The 21153-nt window shown below is 40.5% G+C and overlaps 1 protein-coding gene across 4 annotated transcripts; it reads right to left on the bottom strand.

The window, feature by feature from the left end:
* Nucleotides 1-3150: 3150 nt before the first annotated feature.
* Nucleotides 3151-20568, bottom strand: LOC103472038 (homeobox-containing protein 1). Of its 4 annotated transcripts, none has more exons than XM_017307295.1 (10): nt 20027-20568; nt 17184-17640; nt 16910-16995; nt 13407-13517; nt 12041-12256; nt 11248-11404; nt 8969-9051; nt 7038-7133; nt 6102-6196; nt 3151-5101 (listed from the first exon to the last, which is right to left on the bottom strand). In XM_017307295.1, the coding sequence occupies exons 1-10, from the start codon at nt 20106-20108 to the stop codon at nt 4949-4951; spliced, it is 1536 nt and encodes a 511-aa protein (XP_017162784.1). In that variant the 5' UTR covers nt 20109-20568; the 3' UTR covers nt 3151-4948. The 4 variants fall into 4 exon arrangements, with proteins under 4 accessions (XP_017162784.1, XP_008419615.1, XP_017162785.1 ...); XM_008421393.2 differs by having other exon boundaries at nt 6078-6196; nt 20027-20565; XM_017307296.1 differs by lacking the exon at nt 12041-12256 and having other exon boundaries at nt 20027-20564.
* Nucleotides 20569-21153: the final 585 nt, after the last annotated feature.

Below are 21153 nucleotides of genomic sequence, written 5' to 3'. Positions count from 1 at the left end.
TGTGTGTGTGTGTGTGTGTGTGTGTGTGTGTGTGTGTGTGTGAAAGATGGAGCGGCTCTCATCACTGTCTGCATTAGCGGCAGGGGCGTGTCTAGATTTTGTTTTCTTGGGGGCGGGGAGGGACAGACAGAGGCGCAAACTGTAGAAGTAGAACTGTACAAGAACTGTAGAACTAGAAAACTAAACTGGGAATTTCATCATAATGCACTGCAGGCTCAGATTACAACGGGTCAAAACAGGAACAACTATTTATTCACCCAAACAAAACACACCGATCTGTTCAGCATGTGAAAACTATGCAGCAGTTCTGTTTGGTGCAGCGTCTTATCCCTGCCAGCATAGGTGGGCCCCATGTGGGGGAAAGGAGGGCTGATATATGGGTCCCATATGGGTTTGTCCGCAGGTTCCACGATGGCCCCATATGGGTTGGCCTTACATGGGCCCTACATGGGCCCTAAATGGACAAACCCATGTGAGCCCACCACCATGCAGGGCCCATGTAGGGCCCATGTGGGCTGTGGCCCTATATGGGAAAACCCATGTGGGGCCATCGTGGAACCTGTGGACAAACCCATATGGGACCCATCTGGTCTGCCCTCCTTTTCCCCTCATGGGGCCCACCTAGGCATGCTGGCAGGGATGGCACATGCTAACTTTTCTAGTCACACAATTAGCCTGTTTAGCTTAGCGTAGCTTAACCATGTATATACATCTCTATTTTTACTGTTAACTCTATTCAACTTTTCACATTTAAATGGAAAATTATTGAACCATTACAAATGAACCACACATTACAAAAAATTACCCCATTTTCTCCATTATGAAGAGTGTCTTTTAGCCTCATGGCTCTTTCTTATCATTATTAAACATAATATGCATCGACCTGTCAATGGGGCGAGAGATGAAAAATAGCAGCTTGCCTGTAATATTGTGCCTTTACATTAATACGTGATGTAACATTTTATAAAGAAATAATTGTGAAACTATCAAGAACACGGTATTTTGTGAACAAAACGTTTATCTACGTAAGATAAGAAACGAACATCTGGGGTGTCCAATCAGATTTCAAGAACAACCGGCGCACCTCCCTCAGCCATCCCTGTGGCCACGCCCCTGGGAAATCAAATCCTGGCGTAGATCTACGATGGCGCGCTAGTTCAATTGTAGATAAAAATAAACAAATAAATAAATAAAACTTTGAGATTAATCTCAGAAAATTTCTATTAAAAAAGAAAACTTGGTCATTTTTTACTCAAAATGCTGAAATTTTGACCGTTTTCTGAGTTTTTTCTAGCAAATTTACAACTTTCGAAACTCATATTTCAACCTTTTTTACTGGAAAACTTCTGAGGTTAATCTCAAAAATTTTTTTTCTAGCACATTTTTGAGTTTTCAAACTTGCACATTTCCTTGTTTTTTCTAGAAACTCGGGTATTTTTGTGGAAATGTATAATGACCCCAATACACTGTCACGACAGTCATCTTAATGCAGCTTTTTAGTGGTTTTGATTAGATTTGTGTCATGAATCTGGTCTGTATAGTAGGCGGTTTTAAATCTTTTTATTGCACTAATTAGCCTAATGAAATGAAGAAAGGAACAATGCAGAGAAAGCTTCTCTCCGGTTTTCTCCAAGTTAATTGCACATAGACACATAGACGCAGAGGCTCCTCAGTCTGCTCTGGGTACCAGATGGCCGTGAGCCTGATGCGAGCCGATTATTCAGGAAATGCCAGAATACAGAGGAAAAAAATCCCAGAAGAACCTGCAAAAAGTTTACTTGCAAATACATCAGTGAGATTCATCATGTTTTATTCTGAAAAACACTTTGGATTATTTAATGACTCTGCTTCAAGTTACTAAAAATAATTATTCATTCCATGTCATCTGTCAGCATAGCACGTGGAATATTATTTTTTGCTGTTAATTTGCTTTAGATAAACATCACAGGACTTTTAAAAGCATCATTCAACACCTCGCGAATCAACAGCAGACAATGTCTCCCTCTTGTGGTCTTCAGCAGGAATGGCAATAGAAGGAAGCGCATCATAAGTTTCATTAGGTCTACACAGTTTGGCTTTTTTCCCATCACTAAAACTTTTTGAAACACTTAAATATGTGACTTTTAAAATAGAAAACATTCTGCTCCAACACCATGTGTTCTGAATGAAACAAAAATCTTTAAAATATGTTAAATCATAACATCACACTTAAATGTTTCAGATAAAACAAAGTTTTAAGATCGAATTTAAGCAGATACAAAATACCACCACCAAAAAAAAACAAAAAAAAAAAGCAGTCTCAAGAGTACATTAATAGACTGTGAGAACGCTGTTTTGCACATTCTACAGACCTGTTCCACAACACATCAGGAGACATTCATGACCACTGGACACACTGAGCAGCATGTTTGTCTTGGTTGCTTGAGACTTTAATACTAAAGTTGAACAAATCATAAAAATGTTTTTTTTTTTTACACAAAGTCACTCTTAGATAATGAGATGTTAGTCTGGTCAGTTCTGCTGATGTTGAGTTTTTTTATGGCCTCTTGTCACTTTAAATCCATGTAAGCTGCTGGCCACGCCCCCCCAACTCAACGTTTACACTCACATGTGAAAATGGTTACAAACAGATGTGCAATTATATAACTGTACATCAATGAAAAGCAGAACAAACAAGAATGCAGCATGTGGTTTCTGGATGTTAAGTCGATAGTAAAACACTTGTACTTTCCAGCAGCCATTGTACAGCGCATACAGCAGCAAAACTAGCCAACCAAATGTGCTAGAACTCCACTTGGGTTGCTAGGTGGCGTTCTGGACATTGCTGGGGTTGCTAGGTAAGGGGTGGTTCCTGCTGATTTGTAACGTTATATTCACAAAGCTTTTGAAACGCGTCACTTTCCAGACACCAAGAAGCAGTAGAAACTCAAATGAAAGTACAAAAACGTGCAAAATGTCAATTTTGCATAATACGTCCCCTTTAACAGTAAAAACCTAATTAAATTGTCAACAGTTCAAATGAAAGGTTTTGTATGATCTGCCATTTATAGATTGTAATTCCTTACCTGAATCATACAGCGACTGACCGTCAAGGTTCTTCATCTTGGCCAAACCTTAAATTGCGCAAGAATGATCAAGAGAAACTCGACAAAGATTGTGTACACTTTTATTATCGTCTTCCCTCATTAGATAAAAGCTTATGCAGAGGAGCGCAGCAATAAGAAAACGCTGCAGCTTTGGGGGATTCCTGTCCAAAGCTGGACAGCAGAACTGTCTGAGGAGGTGACTGGACACTGAGAACACAGGACGAAGCCCAATGCCGTAAATGCTACATGACAACACCGTTCAGAAGAGAAACAGTCCCATTCACCGGCTGCTGTCAGCCAGGAAATCACTCCTAGAAACATTCATTCTGAGGTAAGCTTGAGGTGGCTAGTGTTGAACGGAGCAAATAAACCTACTCTCTGCTCTGGGCATCTGTAGATCAGCTCTATCTGGCATAGCTTTGGCATTAGGAGGCAACAATGGTGGCTTCCTTTGACAATGAAGTATTGGTGGTTCATTATATGAACAATTAGATTCGACTCCTGCAGCCTTGGGTATGGAAATATGAAAGTATAACTAAAAGAATACACACCCCCAGTGAGGTTTTGAGGGATTAGTTAGAGTGAGGTTCACTTTGAAGTGCAGCTTTGCACAAAACGTACAGGAGCTTAGAAGCTTTAGCTTATCCCAGTAAGAGAGGAAAAGGTGCCTGAAGCCTTCCTGGAGAAGCAACAAGCGAGTTTTAGCGTTTCTGAAACGATATACATATGATATACGATATACATTTGATGTTGATACATCAAAATAAGTACGATTACATATTATTATGTAACCAAGCTAGCCTCTTTGGCTAGACTCTGCAATGAGATTAAACAGCACAAATGAGTTTAACAAAAAAAAAAAACGACAAAAAAAACCATTCCGTTGTAGGCGAAGGTCTAGAGATGCACCGATCAGGATTCTGTGGCCCATTTCAAACCGGCTTTGAAGCCCATTAAATTACAGACATATGTATTCCGTCACTGTGTGAAGGTGGAATTATTCCAAAGTTTACCTTTCTAAACTACCTGTAGCATCTTATGTTAGCGGTAAGTTCGCTAGCATTACTGAAACAGCAGCCTGTGTTTTCCATGAAAATGTGTAAATTCTTACCTTAAAGGCTCTCCCACTCTCAACAAAGTTGGAAGTAAGAAGTTTAAAAGAGGTATTTTGAACAAACACACCGTTTTCTTTAAACACAATTTTGAAGAAAAAAAAAACAGAATAAAAGGAAAGGTGGTGCAATTTGTCACTTTGGGATTACCTGAGATGCCAGTTATCCCTCCGGGTTGTACAGATTTAGTGTCGACACCTCGTGCTGATTGATCAAGCAAAGACATCCCAGCAACAACAAGACGGCGTTTTTTTTTTTTTTTTTTGTCTTTTCCGTTTCATCAAAAGACAGAAGCCGCATTCTCTACAACAGCCAATCAAAACCTGACCTGCAGGCTCAGCTTGTTCCACTCAGCAGCCGCACGCTGGAGTAAACCAAACATGTAGCAAAAGAAAAACAGGAATAACAGCTTATGTTGAAATGGTGAGGCGTCCTTTACATAATGCTCCCCTCACAGGATTTAGGCATTTTGATACCATCATGGAATGCACTATATATTGATATATATACCATAGACCTTATATACCTATAAGTAGACTGTATATTGCCATTATTATAAGCAGGATTACTGTTGATAAATGCAGTGGCCTCCTCTCCTGAGGCACCTCAGAGGGCTTCAACCAACCCCCACCCCCATCCTTCCGTTGGCCCAGAAGGTTCCACCCCCGGGTGGAGCAGGAGGCATTTTACTGTTCTATTTCAGACTGAATCAAATTCAGACATGGCGATTGAAAGTCTGGCTGGGTTTAGTCACTCCTCGTCCACCGACTCCCTTTTTGAATCCACGTCCTTCTGTTCCGCCCCCTGAGGGCCGGGGCTCAGCGGGGCCGCTGCCGCCGCCTCCCCGGTGATCAGCGAGGAGCCATCTTGTTGGTCAACAATTTTCTGGGAAGTGGCGTCCTCCTGTGAGAGGCAGAGGGGTAATGAGATGGCCGTTCTGCCTACACAGCAGCTCAGAAAGTTTCGGTCGGCTTGTTAAAGCCATCAAAGCGGCAGCTTTAAGATTTCCAGAGTGTGTTTGTGCGGCGCTGCCTGCTGTTAGCTAGTTTTGCTGCTGCTGCTGCACATCAACTCCTACAGAGCAGTTCAGTGCTAACACAAAGGGCAGAGCGGGAACCGCTGAGGTCCAACAGTGTTAGCATATGAGGGAGCTCTGGTGTAGTTCTAAAGATTTAAGCGCAACATCAGACAATTCAACAGGAATCAACTTTCTCTCATTTTATGTGTCAAACAAAAACTTCAGTGTATCCTTTTGGCCGATTTTAAGTGGCAAACTCAAAGACCAACATAACGGACATGTGGAAGGAGGTGGAAATTTTGTATTAAAACAATTTACAACCTAATTTAGCTCTGGATTTTGACTAGCCCATTCGGAAACATACATCTTAACTCTAGATGTACGGTCAGGGTCATTGGTCTACTGGAAGGGGAAACTCCAATCCACTTTCAAGTAGAACAGATTTGTAAAAAAGCTACAAGTACTGAATGCAAGAAATGATCAAATATTTTTCAGAATGGGGCATTTCTATTTGTAATATATATTATTAAAATAGATTGTTAAATTGAAGTTAGTATTTTACTTTTCTGAGACACTGAATGTTTTGGCTGATTTATCTGCGAGCCATGAGCAACAAAAGTACAAGAAAAAACCTTGAAATATTTCAATGCAAGAGCTTCATTTACTGAAATCACTGAAAAAATGTATTGAATCTGGTTAGAGCCTAACCCAAATAAAGAACAAGTCTGTGGTTGTAAAAATGTAGAGAGGAAATCAATAGTTTTGGATGACAGTGTAGGCAAAAGGCTCCACTGGTGATTCTGTGTTTGTGACCGTTCACCACACACCGAACACCAAGTGGCTCCACGTTCGTTCATGTACCTGCTCTGAGAACCGATGAGTCACCTGATCTACAAACTCTTGCAGCTCTCCCTCTTCGCCGTTTGAGTGGCAGCTCGGACTTGGCACCTCGATCCCATGGCTTTCCAAGATGGCGGCTTCTGATTGAGACAAAACAGGACGGAGCAGAGATTGAGCACTCATAACCCGTTTCCACTGGAGGTTTTTGAACTTTTTCTGCTGCCTTCAAACTTTGGTGCCTCGTTGAGAGCCGACGCCGTTTCCACCAGTTTGTGGAAGCGAGCATGTGTTGAAAACATCGGGCATTACACAACACGGTAGGAGAGAGTAGTAGCAAGATGTCGGGTTCAATGGTTTTCATGGACTACAACAAGCAACACGGTGAATAAAAACACAGAGCAAGTTGAAGTCGGCTTTCGATTGCAAGTTCAGATTCCATAAATCCCCCCAAAAAGTTTGAAAGACTTTGCTTGTAAAATAACGTAGTCCATATTTAGGAGTGTAGGTAATGTAGTTTTTAAGCTTGAGCAAGTTTTAGACACTTAGTTTAGGAAAAACAAGATTGATCAAATTGTCACCGTTTCCACAATAGAAAGTAGAGTTTAGATATAGAGCCCAACCCGAAATTTGGATTTTTTAGGTCCCATCTACACTCCAATTGAAAGCCACAAACGGAAGTCAGCTTCAGTTTCTTGAAAAATAGCTCATCTACAAAAAAGTCCAGCTTTTTGCTAATTTAACAATCCTTAGACCTTTCAATTGATCATCAGCACAGTGTTCACTCTTAACGCACATCACAGAGATGTGCCTGAGTTGAACCACAGTTTGTGCCGAGGAACCTTGTTATTTTCTGTGGAAACACGCGACAACGATTTGGAAACGCATTCAGGAACCTGAACGGTTGGTTGAAAAGGTCTTGTGTGTGTGTGCGTGTGTGTGTGTGAACTGTTGGCCGGCTCTTGTCAGGTCAGCCGCTCTCACCTATGTTTGCTCTTCTCTTCATCTCCTTCCGACGGTTGGCGAACCAGTTGTACACCTTCAACGCCGTCACCCGCTCAAACTCTGACAGTTTGCAGCCTGAAGCAGGAGAGCAAAGAGTAACACACTGGATCTGTTCATACAGTACTGAAGTAGGATCAGTTTTATTCTATTTAATGACAAAATTAACTTTTTATAATAATAAAGAAAGTCATTAAGTGTTGTAAAAAAAAAAAGAAGAAAAAAAACCAGGAGGTCTAATATTCGTTCCTCCAAGACTCTGCAGTCATCAAGTTGAGTTTTACTAATAATCTAAAAGCATAAAGAGACACCAGGGGAAGAAAATATAAAGAAAAAATCCGTATTTATGGAAAATACCACTAAAAGGTTGTTTAGTTTTTTTAGGATGAAGTGCCATCTAGTGGTCGACTCGACACTAACCTTCTCCTGTCAAACACACCCTTTTGTAGCTCCTGGGTTATTTAGAAATCAGGACATAATAAAATGATCTAGCCTTTTAGAGGTTGTAAAATTATTTCAATTTAAATGCATATTGTAAAAACAAAACAAAACAAAACAAATCCATCCAAACAAAATATTTCATCTCTTTGTTTACATAACAAAACGAAAGCCATAGCACGAAAGCCTTTTCTCACACGGGTTTTTGGTTTTTCATAAATTATGGATCTGAGGTGTCAGCTGTGGATACAAGCTTAAAAATGAGCTCACCAGTCAGGTCTCATGCTTTTCATATTCCCCATTAGCCACTTGAATTTCAGGATCGTGACTCACTGTCCAAGATGACGGTCAGCTAAAACAGTTCTTACCATAAAACGTTTCCCATTTTCATGACTTGGATTAACTTTATGTCACATGAAATGTGTTTGACTTTGGTTCTCTTATTCATACAACTTTCAAGTAATAACATGTAGCAAAATCAGAATCTGAGGATGCCGTCAACAGGAAGGAGATGATGTGTGACACAGACACTTAACGTTAGCTGCTGCCACTTTTTTAAATGCGTTTAATGGTCTTCTGTTAGCTTCAGATAATGTTTTTTTGTGTTTAGCGGTTTAGCGTTAGCAGCTGCTAATTTTTGTGTTTAAAAAACGTTAAAAGCTTCTGCTAATCTTTTTTGTGTTTAGCATTAGGTTCTGCTAATTTTTTATGTGTTTGGCAACTTAGCATTAGCTTCTGCAAAATTGTAAGTGTTTAGCAATTTAGCGTTAGCAGAGCTACAATTGATTTAACACCAAACACACTCATCTAATTGGTGATTTTAGTGCAAAAATTATTTTTCTATAACAACCATGGTGGCCATCTTTAAAAAAAAAATATCAAGAAAGCATAATTAAAATAATTTCTATGGTTTCAATTATGTATGATTTGACACTAAAAGTTTTCATCCATGATAAATATCGGCATATCTAGTGCAACAATACATTTTCCTTCATGACCATGGTGGTCATCTTGAATTTTTTCCGTGGCTAACAGAAGCAAACAAACAAAAAAAAGCCCCTGGGAACATCTGTACCAAGTTAGGTTCTTGTACCTGCATATGGAAGATTTTGCTGAAATATTATTATCTGCTGCACTATAAACAATCTGGTAAAGACCAGATGAATTTTGTGTCGTGATAAGCAAGTTATCACAAAAATGATGCTTGGAAAAGTACCTGAATCCCTTCCCGAGATTAAAGCAATTACAGACCAAAGTTATGAGGAGGAAGTGCATTTTCTATCCAATAAGAGGAAGCCAAAGTCTCCGTAGATAAAAGGGAAGAAAATCTAATCAAAGCAATGTTTGCGTTTATTCTCAGTAGCTCAATAATGTGGTTGGAGGTGTCTGGATCTCCCGGGCTGTCGGATAAAGACGGAAAAAAAAAAAAATCTAAATGAGAAAATAATCTGGGTGAAAAATGACGGCCTTCCAACCTGGTTTCTGGATGACAGAATTACAGGCGCTGGCGATCTCCTCCCGCTTCGCCTCATCTGGGTACTGATTCTCCATGAAGAAGCTGTAAGACAGCGTCACAATACTTCACCATCGTTCTGCATTTTGCAGACACGACTCCATTTCTGCCTGTTATGCGCCGCATCACTTTTTCAGTCTACTTCCTCCACAGTGTGAACATAAGGACGGCTACTTCCTGGAAGCCAATGCTTTTACAGCTGGATAACTTTTAAAACAAATCACGTTTCTGTGTTTATAAAAAGGCTGAACAGTAAAGCTCAAAGTGTTCCTCTCTGAAGTCGTTCTCCTTTTTCTGTCGCTGCATGGGCTAAATCATTATCTCACATTACAAAACACACAGGGATCAATTCCTATACATCCTCCCTCACACACTCACACGCACGCACGCACACACACACACACACACACACATCATCTTCACCTCTGCTGTGTTGTCCTTGGTTCTAAACCAGCTCGTAAGGAGCAGCACTGCAGCAGAGTTGCGTAATCTGGAGGCGCTGCTGGCTGCTGAGACTCGTCTGTGTTGCTCTTATTACCGAGAGCCCAGACTGCACTACACTTACAGCGACCGATGTAATAGAGAAATCAATTGAACACAGCGGGTGCTTTGCTCCTTTCTGTCAGCATCTGTGAGAGTGCCTGTGTGCGTGAGTGTGTGTGTGTGTGTGAGTGCGTGTGTGTGTGTGTGTGTGAGTGGAGCAAAGCAGTGAATGGATGTGTAATGGGAAAGGGATGAAGGGAAGGAGCTGCTTTCCAGAGGGCAACAACATGCAGAAGTGAACAAAGAGGGAACAATGTTTCACTTTGTGGTGAAATTTATTATTATTATTATTAAATACCTCAAATTTGGTTTTAGACATTTTAACTTTACAATACAAAACTTAGAAACACAATTCTGTCTTAAAATAAGGTATATAAACTTTGCTCGACTTATTATCACAATGATTAATTTCAGGCAACTTATTATAATTTTGTGAGATGACAGTGATGTCAAAAACTGGAAAATTAAATTACATTAAAAATACAACAATCTGTATACATTGATTTTTTTTGTTTTGTTTTTGTTTTACCTCCTCAACAAAAAACATTTTTATTAAATCTGTATATCATTAATGATCCAAAGCATAAAAAGGACTTTGGTTGGATTTTAAATGTTCCTATTGTTGCGTTGTCTCACTTATTATGCTTCCAACTCCTTCATTCCTTCAAAGATCTATTTTTGACAGCCGCTCTGTGGCACCCAATTTCATTGCATATATTTTCTAGTGAACGACAGGAGGTTCACTATAACACTATGACAGATTTTCTACAGGTTTTAAAGATGGACACTGCAAAAAAAGAAAAAAACAGGCACTTGAAGCAAAGAAGTGAAGGACACTACAGAGGACAAAAAGAAATAAACGACTTGAACAGGGAAGGAAATCAAAGGACACAAGAATGGCAGGAAGTTAGGACAGAACAAACAATGAGAAGGAAAAATGTAGAAAGGAGGGAATATGGAATCTGAGATGTAAAGAGAGAGAAGGAAACATGAAAACATGTAAGGAAGAAAGAAACTAGGTAAGGAATGAATAACAAGAAAAGAAGACAGAGGGAAGAAGGGAAACAATGAGGGAGATGGAAACAGAAACAAAGGAAAAGGACAGAAGGACACAGGTTTGAACTGGAGATGAAGGAAGGATCTGAGACGGGGAAGAAGACTGACAACAAGGGAAGCAGAGCAGAAGGAAGGAAACATGGAAAGATTTGAGACAGGAAGGAAGAATAGAAGAAAGAAAGAACAGAATTATCTGAGATAGGAAGTATGGAAGACAGGACACAAGGAACAGAGGACAGAAGAATGGATGAAACCAAGGAAAGATCTGGGCCAGAAAACAGAAAGGAAGGAACAAATCAGGGAAGAATTTAATCTAGAAAGGAAGGAATGAAAGAATAGAGGGACACATAAAGAAGGGTAGAAGAATACGAGAGAGGAAGAAAAGACAGGGAGGACATTTTGCAAAATAGTTTGGAAAACACAAACTGACACAGGGTCGATTTCCAAAAACCACTGGAAGAATGGCCATTCAATCCCTAATGCACACACTGGAACCAAGTTATAATGAAAACCAAGCAAAATAAAATAAAAAATAGGTTCAAAAGTTCTCACTCTACTTACAGAATGGAAATTCTTTCCAAATGCGAATGAATGCGGACAGTTCTGTATTAAAACAAGCTGCTGTCTTTAAAAGATGCTCACCTCTCCATGATGGACTGGCACTCCTTCCTCCAGGTGAACCTGCTCCCTCTGCGCAGCCTCAGAGGACCGCCTACAATCCCCGCTCTGTCGCTGGCGATGATACCCGTTCTCCAGTCGGGTTCCTCCTTCACCAAAGAGCGCATCGACAAGGTCGCACCTGAGGAACATAGGATCAAATTGATCCGTGCAAAATGTAAGAGACCTGCTGGGTAAAGTCAGGTTTCGACTAGGTTTTAATTATTCTCCCAAAGGGCAGAAGTGAAACATCAACTTTAAATCAATCCATCGGCTTCATGTTAATAAAGTTTTACCTCGCTATATCTTCTGACATCCCATACATTTTTATGGGCCAAAAATCACAGACAAAAACTGGAATGTGGAAATGCTCCACTTCTCAATTGAACACAGCGGGTGCTTTGGGAAATTCCAGGTTGCAATTTCGATTTCTGATTTTGTCGAATCAGATCTGATACGACAAAAATCAGAGATTTTCTTTTCAGGTCATACTGCCCAGTCCTGTTTGAAATTTACGAAAGCTTCTCTACTGAAGTTTGTACATCACAGAAACAAAGATCCTAAAACTCGGAAGCAGTAAAGTATGTAAAAAAAAAAAAAATTATTTAATTCTCAACAACTCTATGGCCGCAATCTACTCATTAACAGAGAGAGTCAGAAGCACATGAACCCCGTTTTAGCCATTTCCTGTCACAAATAACGACGGTTCTTTTCAGGACTACAGCTGTCAAGGAGACGAAGGGCGTCCTCCGCAGCTCGCCGCCGAGGCCGCGGTTACCTGGCTGGGCGGCAGCCACGGCTGTGTACCACGGCAGCAGGTGCACCAGCAGCTGTCTCTGCCTGCTCCAGGACGGGTTGTGGTTGGGCATCAGGTTGGTGTTGGGGTTGGGGAAGATGTTGGGGGGGGTGCCGCTCGCCCCTGCTACCGTCCCATCTCTGTCCCCTGCCCTGGCCCTGGGACTCACGCTGTGCTGGCTTTCACTCCACCTCAGGCCTTCATTGGGACAAAACCAATAAGTCATTGAGGCAGGCCGCGAGGTTGGGTTACACACCAGACGGTGGAGGCGGATTGGATGTTTTCTTTGGCACACTCCTGTAGACCTGCCGTAAGAGTTTCTGTATTGACTCTTTGCACAGACAAATTATCTCGACTTGGACAAGCAGAAGGTATAAACGGCAAAAAGGATGGCAGCCGTTTGTGCAACCCTCCCATCCCTCACTTACGGAAGTGGCGCCTCAACGTGACGTAGTTGCAAAGGGTCAATTTATTTAAAATAAATACTCTTTAATCTGAAGATTGGAGGGTTTTTCTTAATGACGGGCAGGTCAAAAGGAGTTTATGTGAGAAGCAAAAGGACAGCAGCCATATTCGGCTAGGAAACGTGGCGGAATCATTCTTGTTAGTATTCCTGCTAAAGACCGTTAGCCATGTAGGGATGAAAACCAGCACCGGAGTACCTCCAGGATCAGGGCTGGGAACAGTGGAGGAGCTGAAGCAAAGCTTTGCTTGGGTGGTAAACGGAAAAAAAAAAAAAAAAAAGCAGTAACATGAAGTCTGACAGCAGAAGCTGTGTCAGACAACTTGTTTCTTCTTTTTAGTACTCAAATAAAAAAAGTCACATGATTTACCGTGGTAACATGCTGTTAAACCCAACACAAAGAAGAGCCGGGAGCATCCTGAATGCAGATTTTTTTTCTGTGTGTGTGTTTAAGTAGCTGCTTTGTAGGACATGAGGAGGTCAGAACCGATTCAAGCTGTTACTGTAGCCGGCGGAGACAAAACCACCTTCACTTCCTAACCAGAGGGGGTGGGGGGGTTATCGATTAGAATCTCCTGTGACGGGACTACCTTTATCATTTTGTCTTCCCTCTGAAACCATAGATGTGTCCCGAGTCCTTCCTTGACCTCGCAGCCCTTGAGGAGCGGGTTGGGCGTTAGCAGAAAGGAATAGCCATGCAGGAGGAATGAGGAAAGGGAGCAATGTAAGGGTTTTGGGGGAAGGTGAGCAGGCGGAGGGTCAAAATTCACAAAAAACACAATCAGTATCATCACCCGTTTAATTTACCCCCGTTTAACCTCAGGTTTGCTAGTTGGTCTGCGGCTGGCAGTGACAGAACTCCCGTGTGGTTTTCCGTCTCCTCACCTGGGTTGTTCCTCTCCAGCAGGTACCAGCGGTAGAAGGCTCTGCGCTTGGAGTCGCTCATCTCCAGGCCTTGCTGCAGCAGCCACTGGGAGATGTAGCTCTGGCTGATGCCTGCGCAGCGGAGGTCAAACGAATGGTTTCAACAAATCATTTCCTTTGTCCGTCTTTATTACATCTGCGCGCAGATCAACGGTCTCCCTGTTAATTTAATGAAGGCGCGTCGACGCCGGTGTTTTATTAAAAGATGTGTGTGTGGCCTCATGAGGCATGCGGCGCTCCGTTTTAATACGCCACTTCGACACAAACAAGACCCGTCTTCTGCATTCTCACATCTATTATTAGGGTTCGTATTAATAGACTTTAAAAAGAAAAAACTGAGAAGTTGTTGTGTGGAACATTATCAAAGCGAAAACTGAGATAGACATCACGGGAATGTTTTCTCACTTTGTCTGCCAGCTTTTTTTCTGGATGTTTTTTCTGTTCTATTGAGTGTTACTTAACATCCTACCAAACTGCACTTAAAAGGAATTATAAATATGGGAAATACAGCATTTCTTTCTTTGTAAAACACTTCAAACTTCCTCAATCTTTTGCAAGTCTTGCTACAGAATCTCAACTTAAGTGGGCCACTCATTAATCTAAAGCCACATATTTAGGTTCATCATCAGGGTATCAAGTCAAATTTAAAGGGCCAGTACTAGGCGTTTTCAAGCCCAGGTGCCATTTTATAGCACAAACAAGCAGTTCAAACGTGTTCAGACTATGTTAACTTCAGTTAAAAAAATTCTATATATATCAAATATGACTTTGAAGAAATTTTACCTTTGTAATTTATTGCTTTGAAATTGGGTGTCTGTCTCTTTAAAATGTCCTACTCTTCCTGGTCTTAAAATTAAGACTTAAAAAACCTAAAAATATAGGGAATGCATATGGCCCTTAACATAGTGCTAAGCTTAAAAGGCTTTTTGAACAGAATGCCTCATATTGGTTGGCAACAGGAGTGAAAAAACCCCCAGATAAATTTGCCCTTAAAAGACTCTACACAAGGGAGGCGACTCTCTCTTCATTCATTTCCTATGGAACTAACATGATGAGGCAACAATCTCTTGCCCGATCATTGAAGCTTGTGAAATTTTGAGCTCGCACAAGTAGGCGTGCACACTCAGGGTGAAACCCGAAACACGGAGCAAGATAGCAACAGCAGGTGAATATTTTCAGACATCGTCTCGTATCGTTAGCCCGCGTCAGCACGCCTACTTCTACAAACTCCAAATGTCACGTGATGCACAAATTTTGCCGGTCGTTTGGCTGGAGGAGGGCAAGAGATTGTCACCTCGTCGCACAAGTTCCACAGGAAATGATTAGGGAGGAAGTGATGTCAGAAGTGACTTTTGTCCTTTGACGTGTGTTGAGCCCTTAAAGGATAACAGTCAAACAATGGATCTGTTAGCCTTTGACTTCACAATGAAGCAACGATTTCTGTTGGTTTATCATCCCGATTAAATAAGAAAACATGAAAAGATGTGTAAGAGTTTAAGTGGTATGAATATCTCTAAATACTATGAATAAGTAGGACAAATCTTATCTATGGAGAGCCTTAAGTTCCACATGCTAACAGCTGAAGGACAAGGAGAGAAACGTTGTTGGATCAGTCTGCAGACAGGCTTTATCTAATTGTACCTAGCTATGATTTAGGCACAATGACAGCAGAAGGACGGAGTCGACACAACGTTTGGTGACAGGAGGCGAAGGGTCAGATTGTTCTTTGCATCACCAACTTTGAACTCATGAGCCGTTTTTATTCAGATTTCATCAAGTTGGTCAGAATAAAGAAGAGTTCATGAGACCTGCTAGAAAACATAAAACCAGCTCTGACTGGAGATATTGAGCTGTTTCTCTGATGTGCCAGTTGCAGCATAAACAAAACGCCCTAATCTTTTTTCATCGGCATTAAAATAAGAGGCTTCCACCCAAAGTAGTTCCAGTGCAACATCAGTGCTGGTCCTAGAACTGGTTCTAAAAAAATAAAAAATTAAAAAATTAAAAAATTAAAAAAATTGTTTGTTTGGTTTTCAAAAGTCAGAAAAAAATTTGGTGTCATCCTGTTACATCACTAAATAAGTTATTTCAAGAGTTGATATTTGTTCCTCTGATTGTTTTGCAGACATTGTACTTTTTATTAGAGTCGTAAGCCCAAATCATGTGAATTGTAATAATGTTCTGTGATTTTTATGAATATGAACAATATGAACAACACTCATGTATTTGAAAATTATGAAGTTATAGTTATATTTGGGGGGAAAGAACATGGAGTTACTGGCAAGAGACATATTAAAACCTACCATCATCAATTGGTGAGAAGATGGCTGGAGGTGCAGGATAGCTTTTTCCCATAAATTAATATAATCAGTTTTTGAAAACTGCTTTTCGTGTTTATGCGAGTTATCCTTATCCAAAATTGGAATAAGTTTGATTATCTGAAACATTTAAGTGCGAGACAAAAGCAAAAAATGAGAAGAAATCTGTAAGGATTTATTTTTCACAGCACTGTACAGCGCAAGAAAATCAAAAAAGTTGCAAAAAACTGTGGATCCAAAACATCTGGAGCTGAAATAGACTGCTTTAGATCAAAGTGGCCCAGTCAAAGTCAGAATCCAGTCCAAAACATGTGGCACAGCTTAAAAACGTGTTCAGACTAGGAAAGCATCTGATTATTCTGACAACTAATTAATCTTATTGAAACCCCCCCCCGCCCCCCCACACACACACACATTCTGCAGATTTCTCGTTCACCTCTTAAATCTTTCTTTGACAATATTAGAAATACATTAAAAGCTGCAAAAGAAACCAAATAATTTATTCCTTTATTAAAAAATAACATAAATATTACATTGCCTAAAATGCAATAATATGGTATTCCTTTACTGGATTTGAACTGGGTGAAGCTAAAATAATGCCAACGAGGAGTTGTGGGTGAAACACGATTTACAGATACAAGTGTTTTTTTTATCTTAAAGGCAAAATGTGTTTGTATTTTATGGTAGCTTTGGCTTCATTGATGTTGTTTTTTTAATGTTGCTGCTGCAAGTAATGATTATTTTAGAAATTAGTTATCTTGACGATTAATTGATTAATCAGTTAAAAAACACGACACATTCTGTGGTTTTTCTTAAACTCTTAAAACTCTTATGTTATATTATATTTCTTTCGTATTAAAAAGGTGCAAAGGAAATCAAATAATTCAATTTCTTCTTTAAAAAAAGAACATAACCATAGTATTCCTTTAGAGAATTTTAACTGCCTGAAGCTAAAACATATTTATAGATAAAAACATATTTGTATTTTGTACAGTTGTTTCCTACAGAGCTGTTTTTTCCCACCAGAAGGTCGTTTTTCTATGCTCCAGTTAACGATTAATCAACGACTAAATTACTTGGCGATTATTTCAATAGTAGATTCATCGCGACTAACTGGATTAATGGTTTCACTGTGGGTGAAGGTACCTGTGACCTGGCCTACGATGGCCTGAGAGATCCGCCGGTTGTTCAGGAACGTCTTGATCTCCTCTTTCACCAGGTTGCTGTCTCTTCTGCAAAGAAAAAAAGAAGATAAAAACTCATCAAGTTAACAGAAAAAAAAAAAAATCAATTACCCAGTGGGTAACTAACTTTCCTCACTGAGGATTCGCTTTTCCCAGCCGTCCCTAAACACCTGACCCGAATTAACTCGGATACGGCTGGTGGATAATGAGCCTGCGGCGGCCTGTCGTCCTCTCACCTCATGTACTCTTCTACCTTCTCCTCCAGGTCCCACTCCTCCTCGCCCATCATGTCGTAGCTGAACGCCCGCTGCACCACCACGCTGGGGGGGAACAGGGGCGGCGGCGAAGCCTCGTAGCTGTTGCTGGGCGACAGCGCCGCGCCCTCGAGGCCCGAGGTTTGGGTGGTCGCCGAGGCCAGGGAGAGTGAGGACGACGACGAGGAGGACGACGAAGATGGGGCGGTGGCGGCGGCGGCGGCAGGCACGGCGTTGCTGGGCGGGGCCGGGTGTGAGTCGCACCGTGGCGGCAGAGGGAGCGGCGGCGGCGGGCGGTGCTCCGGGTCCAGCCTCTCCAGGGACTCCAGGGCGTGGAGGATTTGGGGTTTGGTCATGCCGGAGAGGCGCAGGCGCTGCAGGAGGTCGATCTGCTCGATGGTGTAGCGCGGCTCCACCTCGCACGCCTCCATCCTGGGGTCTGCAGGCACAACGTGAGGCGTTCTAAACCGTTACCATCAGCACGCCGCTATATTTATCCCCTCTACACTGATAATCGACCAAAGGATTATTAATAGATGAAACAGATAAGATAAGGCATGCTAATTTGAAATCAAACACCTCCCTGTCTTTGTGGGTGTCCAACTGTTAGCTTAAAAAGCAAAACAGGCATCAAAGTATTAAAATGGAATAGAATAGAATAGAATAGAATAGAATAGAATAGAATAGAATAGAATAGAATAGAATAGAATAGAATAGAATCAGACTTCATTGTTTATGTTAGGTGTAACAGCAACGTCGCATTGACACAAAAAAATTTCTTGAAAGTGTAAAAACAACAGATAAAATACCAGAGTAAAAATAACAGCAGTAATAATAATAATAATAACAACAATAATAAACTGTACAAGACTATAAGTGAAAACAGTGTGCCATTATTAAAAATAAAAATATCAGATTTGTGATAAAGGTTTATAATCAGCCTTTTATTCTCTTTATTTCAAATTACAAGCATAAAGTCCTAAATATTTTACTGGGATTTTATGTGAAAGAGAAAAATAGCGCAGAATTATGACACATTGTGAAATTGAAGAAAGAATGTCATGGTTTTTGACTTCTTTTCTATAAAAATCTGAAAACTTTGGGACGTATCTGCGTTGAGCCTTTTTATCCCAACTCGTCCAAATAAAACCCATTGTAACTAACTGCCTTCAGAGGGTCACTAATAGGTAAATAAAGTATATTTGTGTTGTTATTTAGAGCAGCCGTCTGCAACGTGCAACTCTTTAAAACGCAACGGCGCTTTAAAATTCATCCTTAAAATGATAAAGAATAAACTAACACTTTAGACATAAATTTAAGAACAAATGCTGTTTGAACAAATAGGTTTTTTTATGAGGAAAAAGTGCCAGTGATATTGTTTTAGATGGGGGTGTTTATTGTCAGTTGGAAACTATTTTTTTCCATTCTGCTTTTTCATCATCTATTAATTTCAACAGAAAGAAACATATCCAAACGTATGCAAAATTTTCTGTTAAAGATTTATGTTTTTCTTTATTTGAAAACCTAAAAACAGTTAGAAGACGGGGGCTCTTTAAAAATTACAACAAAATTTCTGAAGCAGATATTAATATAGAAAACAAAAAACAAAACAAAAAAAAAAGATAAAAAAGATAAGTTATGTAGCGAAAATCATAAGTGGTCTTGTTTGGAGTTTACCACAAGCCGTGCAGGGGACACAGCCAACGTGTCAGCCAAAACCAGCTCTGTGCAGCAGCGTGAACCTTGCTGTGGCAAAAACATGGTGATGGCAGCATCATGCTGGGGAGATATCGCTCCTCATTAGGCCAAACTTTCAAGCAGGATAATAACTCTAAACATACAGCTGGGGCTATAATTGAATGAGTTTGAATGACAGCAAATTTAAGAATCAAATTGGCCCAGTCAAAGTCCAATCCTAAATTTTTCATAACGCCGGAAAATAACACTGTCCAGATTAGTTTGACTGAACTTGTGATACTAATATATATATATATATATATATATATATATATATTAGAATCACTTCGCTAATGGTGGATTTTTCTTTATTTTTTTCTTACTGAGGCATTGGATGTTTGCAGCTGGATCCAATATAAATTGAGATTTGGCAAAGAAGAGTCGGCCAATATTTTGGCCTGCAGGTATAAAAGCATGTAGAGACGTACTCCACTTGCAGCTAAACAGTAGCTTTATCCCAGCAAACTTCAGTAAAAATGCATCCACATTTGAGGCTGTGACATGACTACCAATGAGGGGGAGAAAACAAGAAACAGTTCAAAGGGCTGGAATACTTTTCCAAGGCTCTGGAGGTTGCGTTAGAGAACACTGGTTTATAGAATTGCATAAAACACACTGCATTCACCTCTGTAGAACCAGTGGGTCACTCAAAGTTCTGGCAAGCTTTCAAACACTTGGCACAGACACTTGAGACTAACCTTGGTCAGTTTGCCCAGGGAAGATTTAAAGTAAAATCCTCCCAGCATGCATAAATTAACAAGCTTTCTTCAACATCATGGCCAGTCGTTTGTACTTCTGTCAGTCATTTGGAGTATAACAGGAAATTCGACACTGTCTCTTATTATTCATAACTAACTACATTTTTTTTTAAAACAAGTCCGCACTTTAGGATAAAAAAAATATACAAATAAACTTTGTGAATAAACAAGGCAGAATTGGCCGAAAGAGTGTACGCGACTGATTATTATCAACGCATTACTCTGTAAATATATTATTTCACTGGAAAACTGTAAGCGACTGTCTTGAGTTTTGGCTTAAAAAAAATAACAACAGCCCCTCTCATCCTTCCCGATGTTTCCCCCACTTACCCGATGGAGGGGGTGACACGGACAGGCACCCCGGGAGTGGCTCAGCGCGAGGGGTCGCAGTGGGGACAGACCACTGTCGCATGGCTCGGCGGACTTCAGCTCGGCTGGAACCTCTACGGACTCAAGACAGGAGAGACTCACTGCAGTGTGCTGCGGTTAAACTGTCCCCATTAGCATGCTGGCAAATCACTCGCTAGCAGGCTGGGATAGCTAAGCTAGCGACATGAACTCTGGTTGGTTCCCCTGAGCGACAAAAACAATCTTGCTGTCTTGTTAGAGATTTCCAGTTGTTCAAAAAAAAAAAAAAAAAAAAGTGAAAATGATACACGTCGTATCTGGACTGGACCAGAAGATATAACCTTTAGATAAGCATACAATTTGCGTTGCGTTTACATAGTTCCCAGCTTTGCGTTAACGCTTTGAAGCATTTTGTGGTCAAAACAGGAATGGTTTGATATTATGCTTTTATTTTGTAGAGCAACGGAAATCTCAAATTGGTCTATGAACATCTTGACGCTGACTTATTTCAGCTATCTACCAAGACTTGCACCCTGTGGGTAAAGTGACTAAACAAACAATTTAGAAAATGTAATGGCAACAAATATATATATATTTATGCTTAGCTGTAAGCAACTATAGGTTGTGTTTTACGGAAGAACTTAAACGCAGTCAACTTATCGACTTAGTCTGCTAACTACTAGAAACGGGGACCGTAACTGCCCCACCAACACCACTCTCAAGACCCAACACCACTGTCAGACCCCACAGTCCGAAAACCCCTTCCGGTTCATACAAGACGATGTTGCAGATTGGTCATTACGCTCTGACGTATATGCGCTCTGACGTTGGCGATGCGCACAGGGAAGCTATTCACATCTGGGCATTGGATAATAAACTATAAAAATAAGTTATAACGAACATATAGAAATTTATGTTCGGTTTATTATGTTTATTATATCTTTGTTAAAACGGTGCTTTTATGCAACAAAACCTAAACTGCTAGGAAGACTGTTTATTTTGTATAGATAAGGCTGATATCGGTAATTAGAACTCTTACCTTGTCTCTAAAGTCATTGAAGACTAGATCTCCATGTATCCATGTAATTAATGTAGCATATATATATATA

This window comes from Poecilia reticulata, linkage group LG11, assembly GCF_000633615.1.
Source record: "Poecilia reticulata strain Guanapo linkage group LG11, Guppy_female_1.0+MT, whole genome shotgun sequence".
NCBI lineage: Eukaryota > Metazoa > Chordata > Actinopteri > Cyprinodontiformes > Poeciliidae > Poecilia > Poecilia reticulata.
This window is presented reverse-complemented; position numbering and strand designations above follow the sequence as displayed.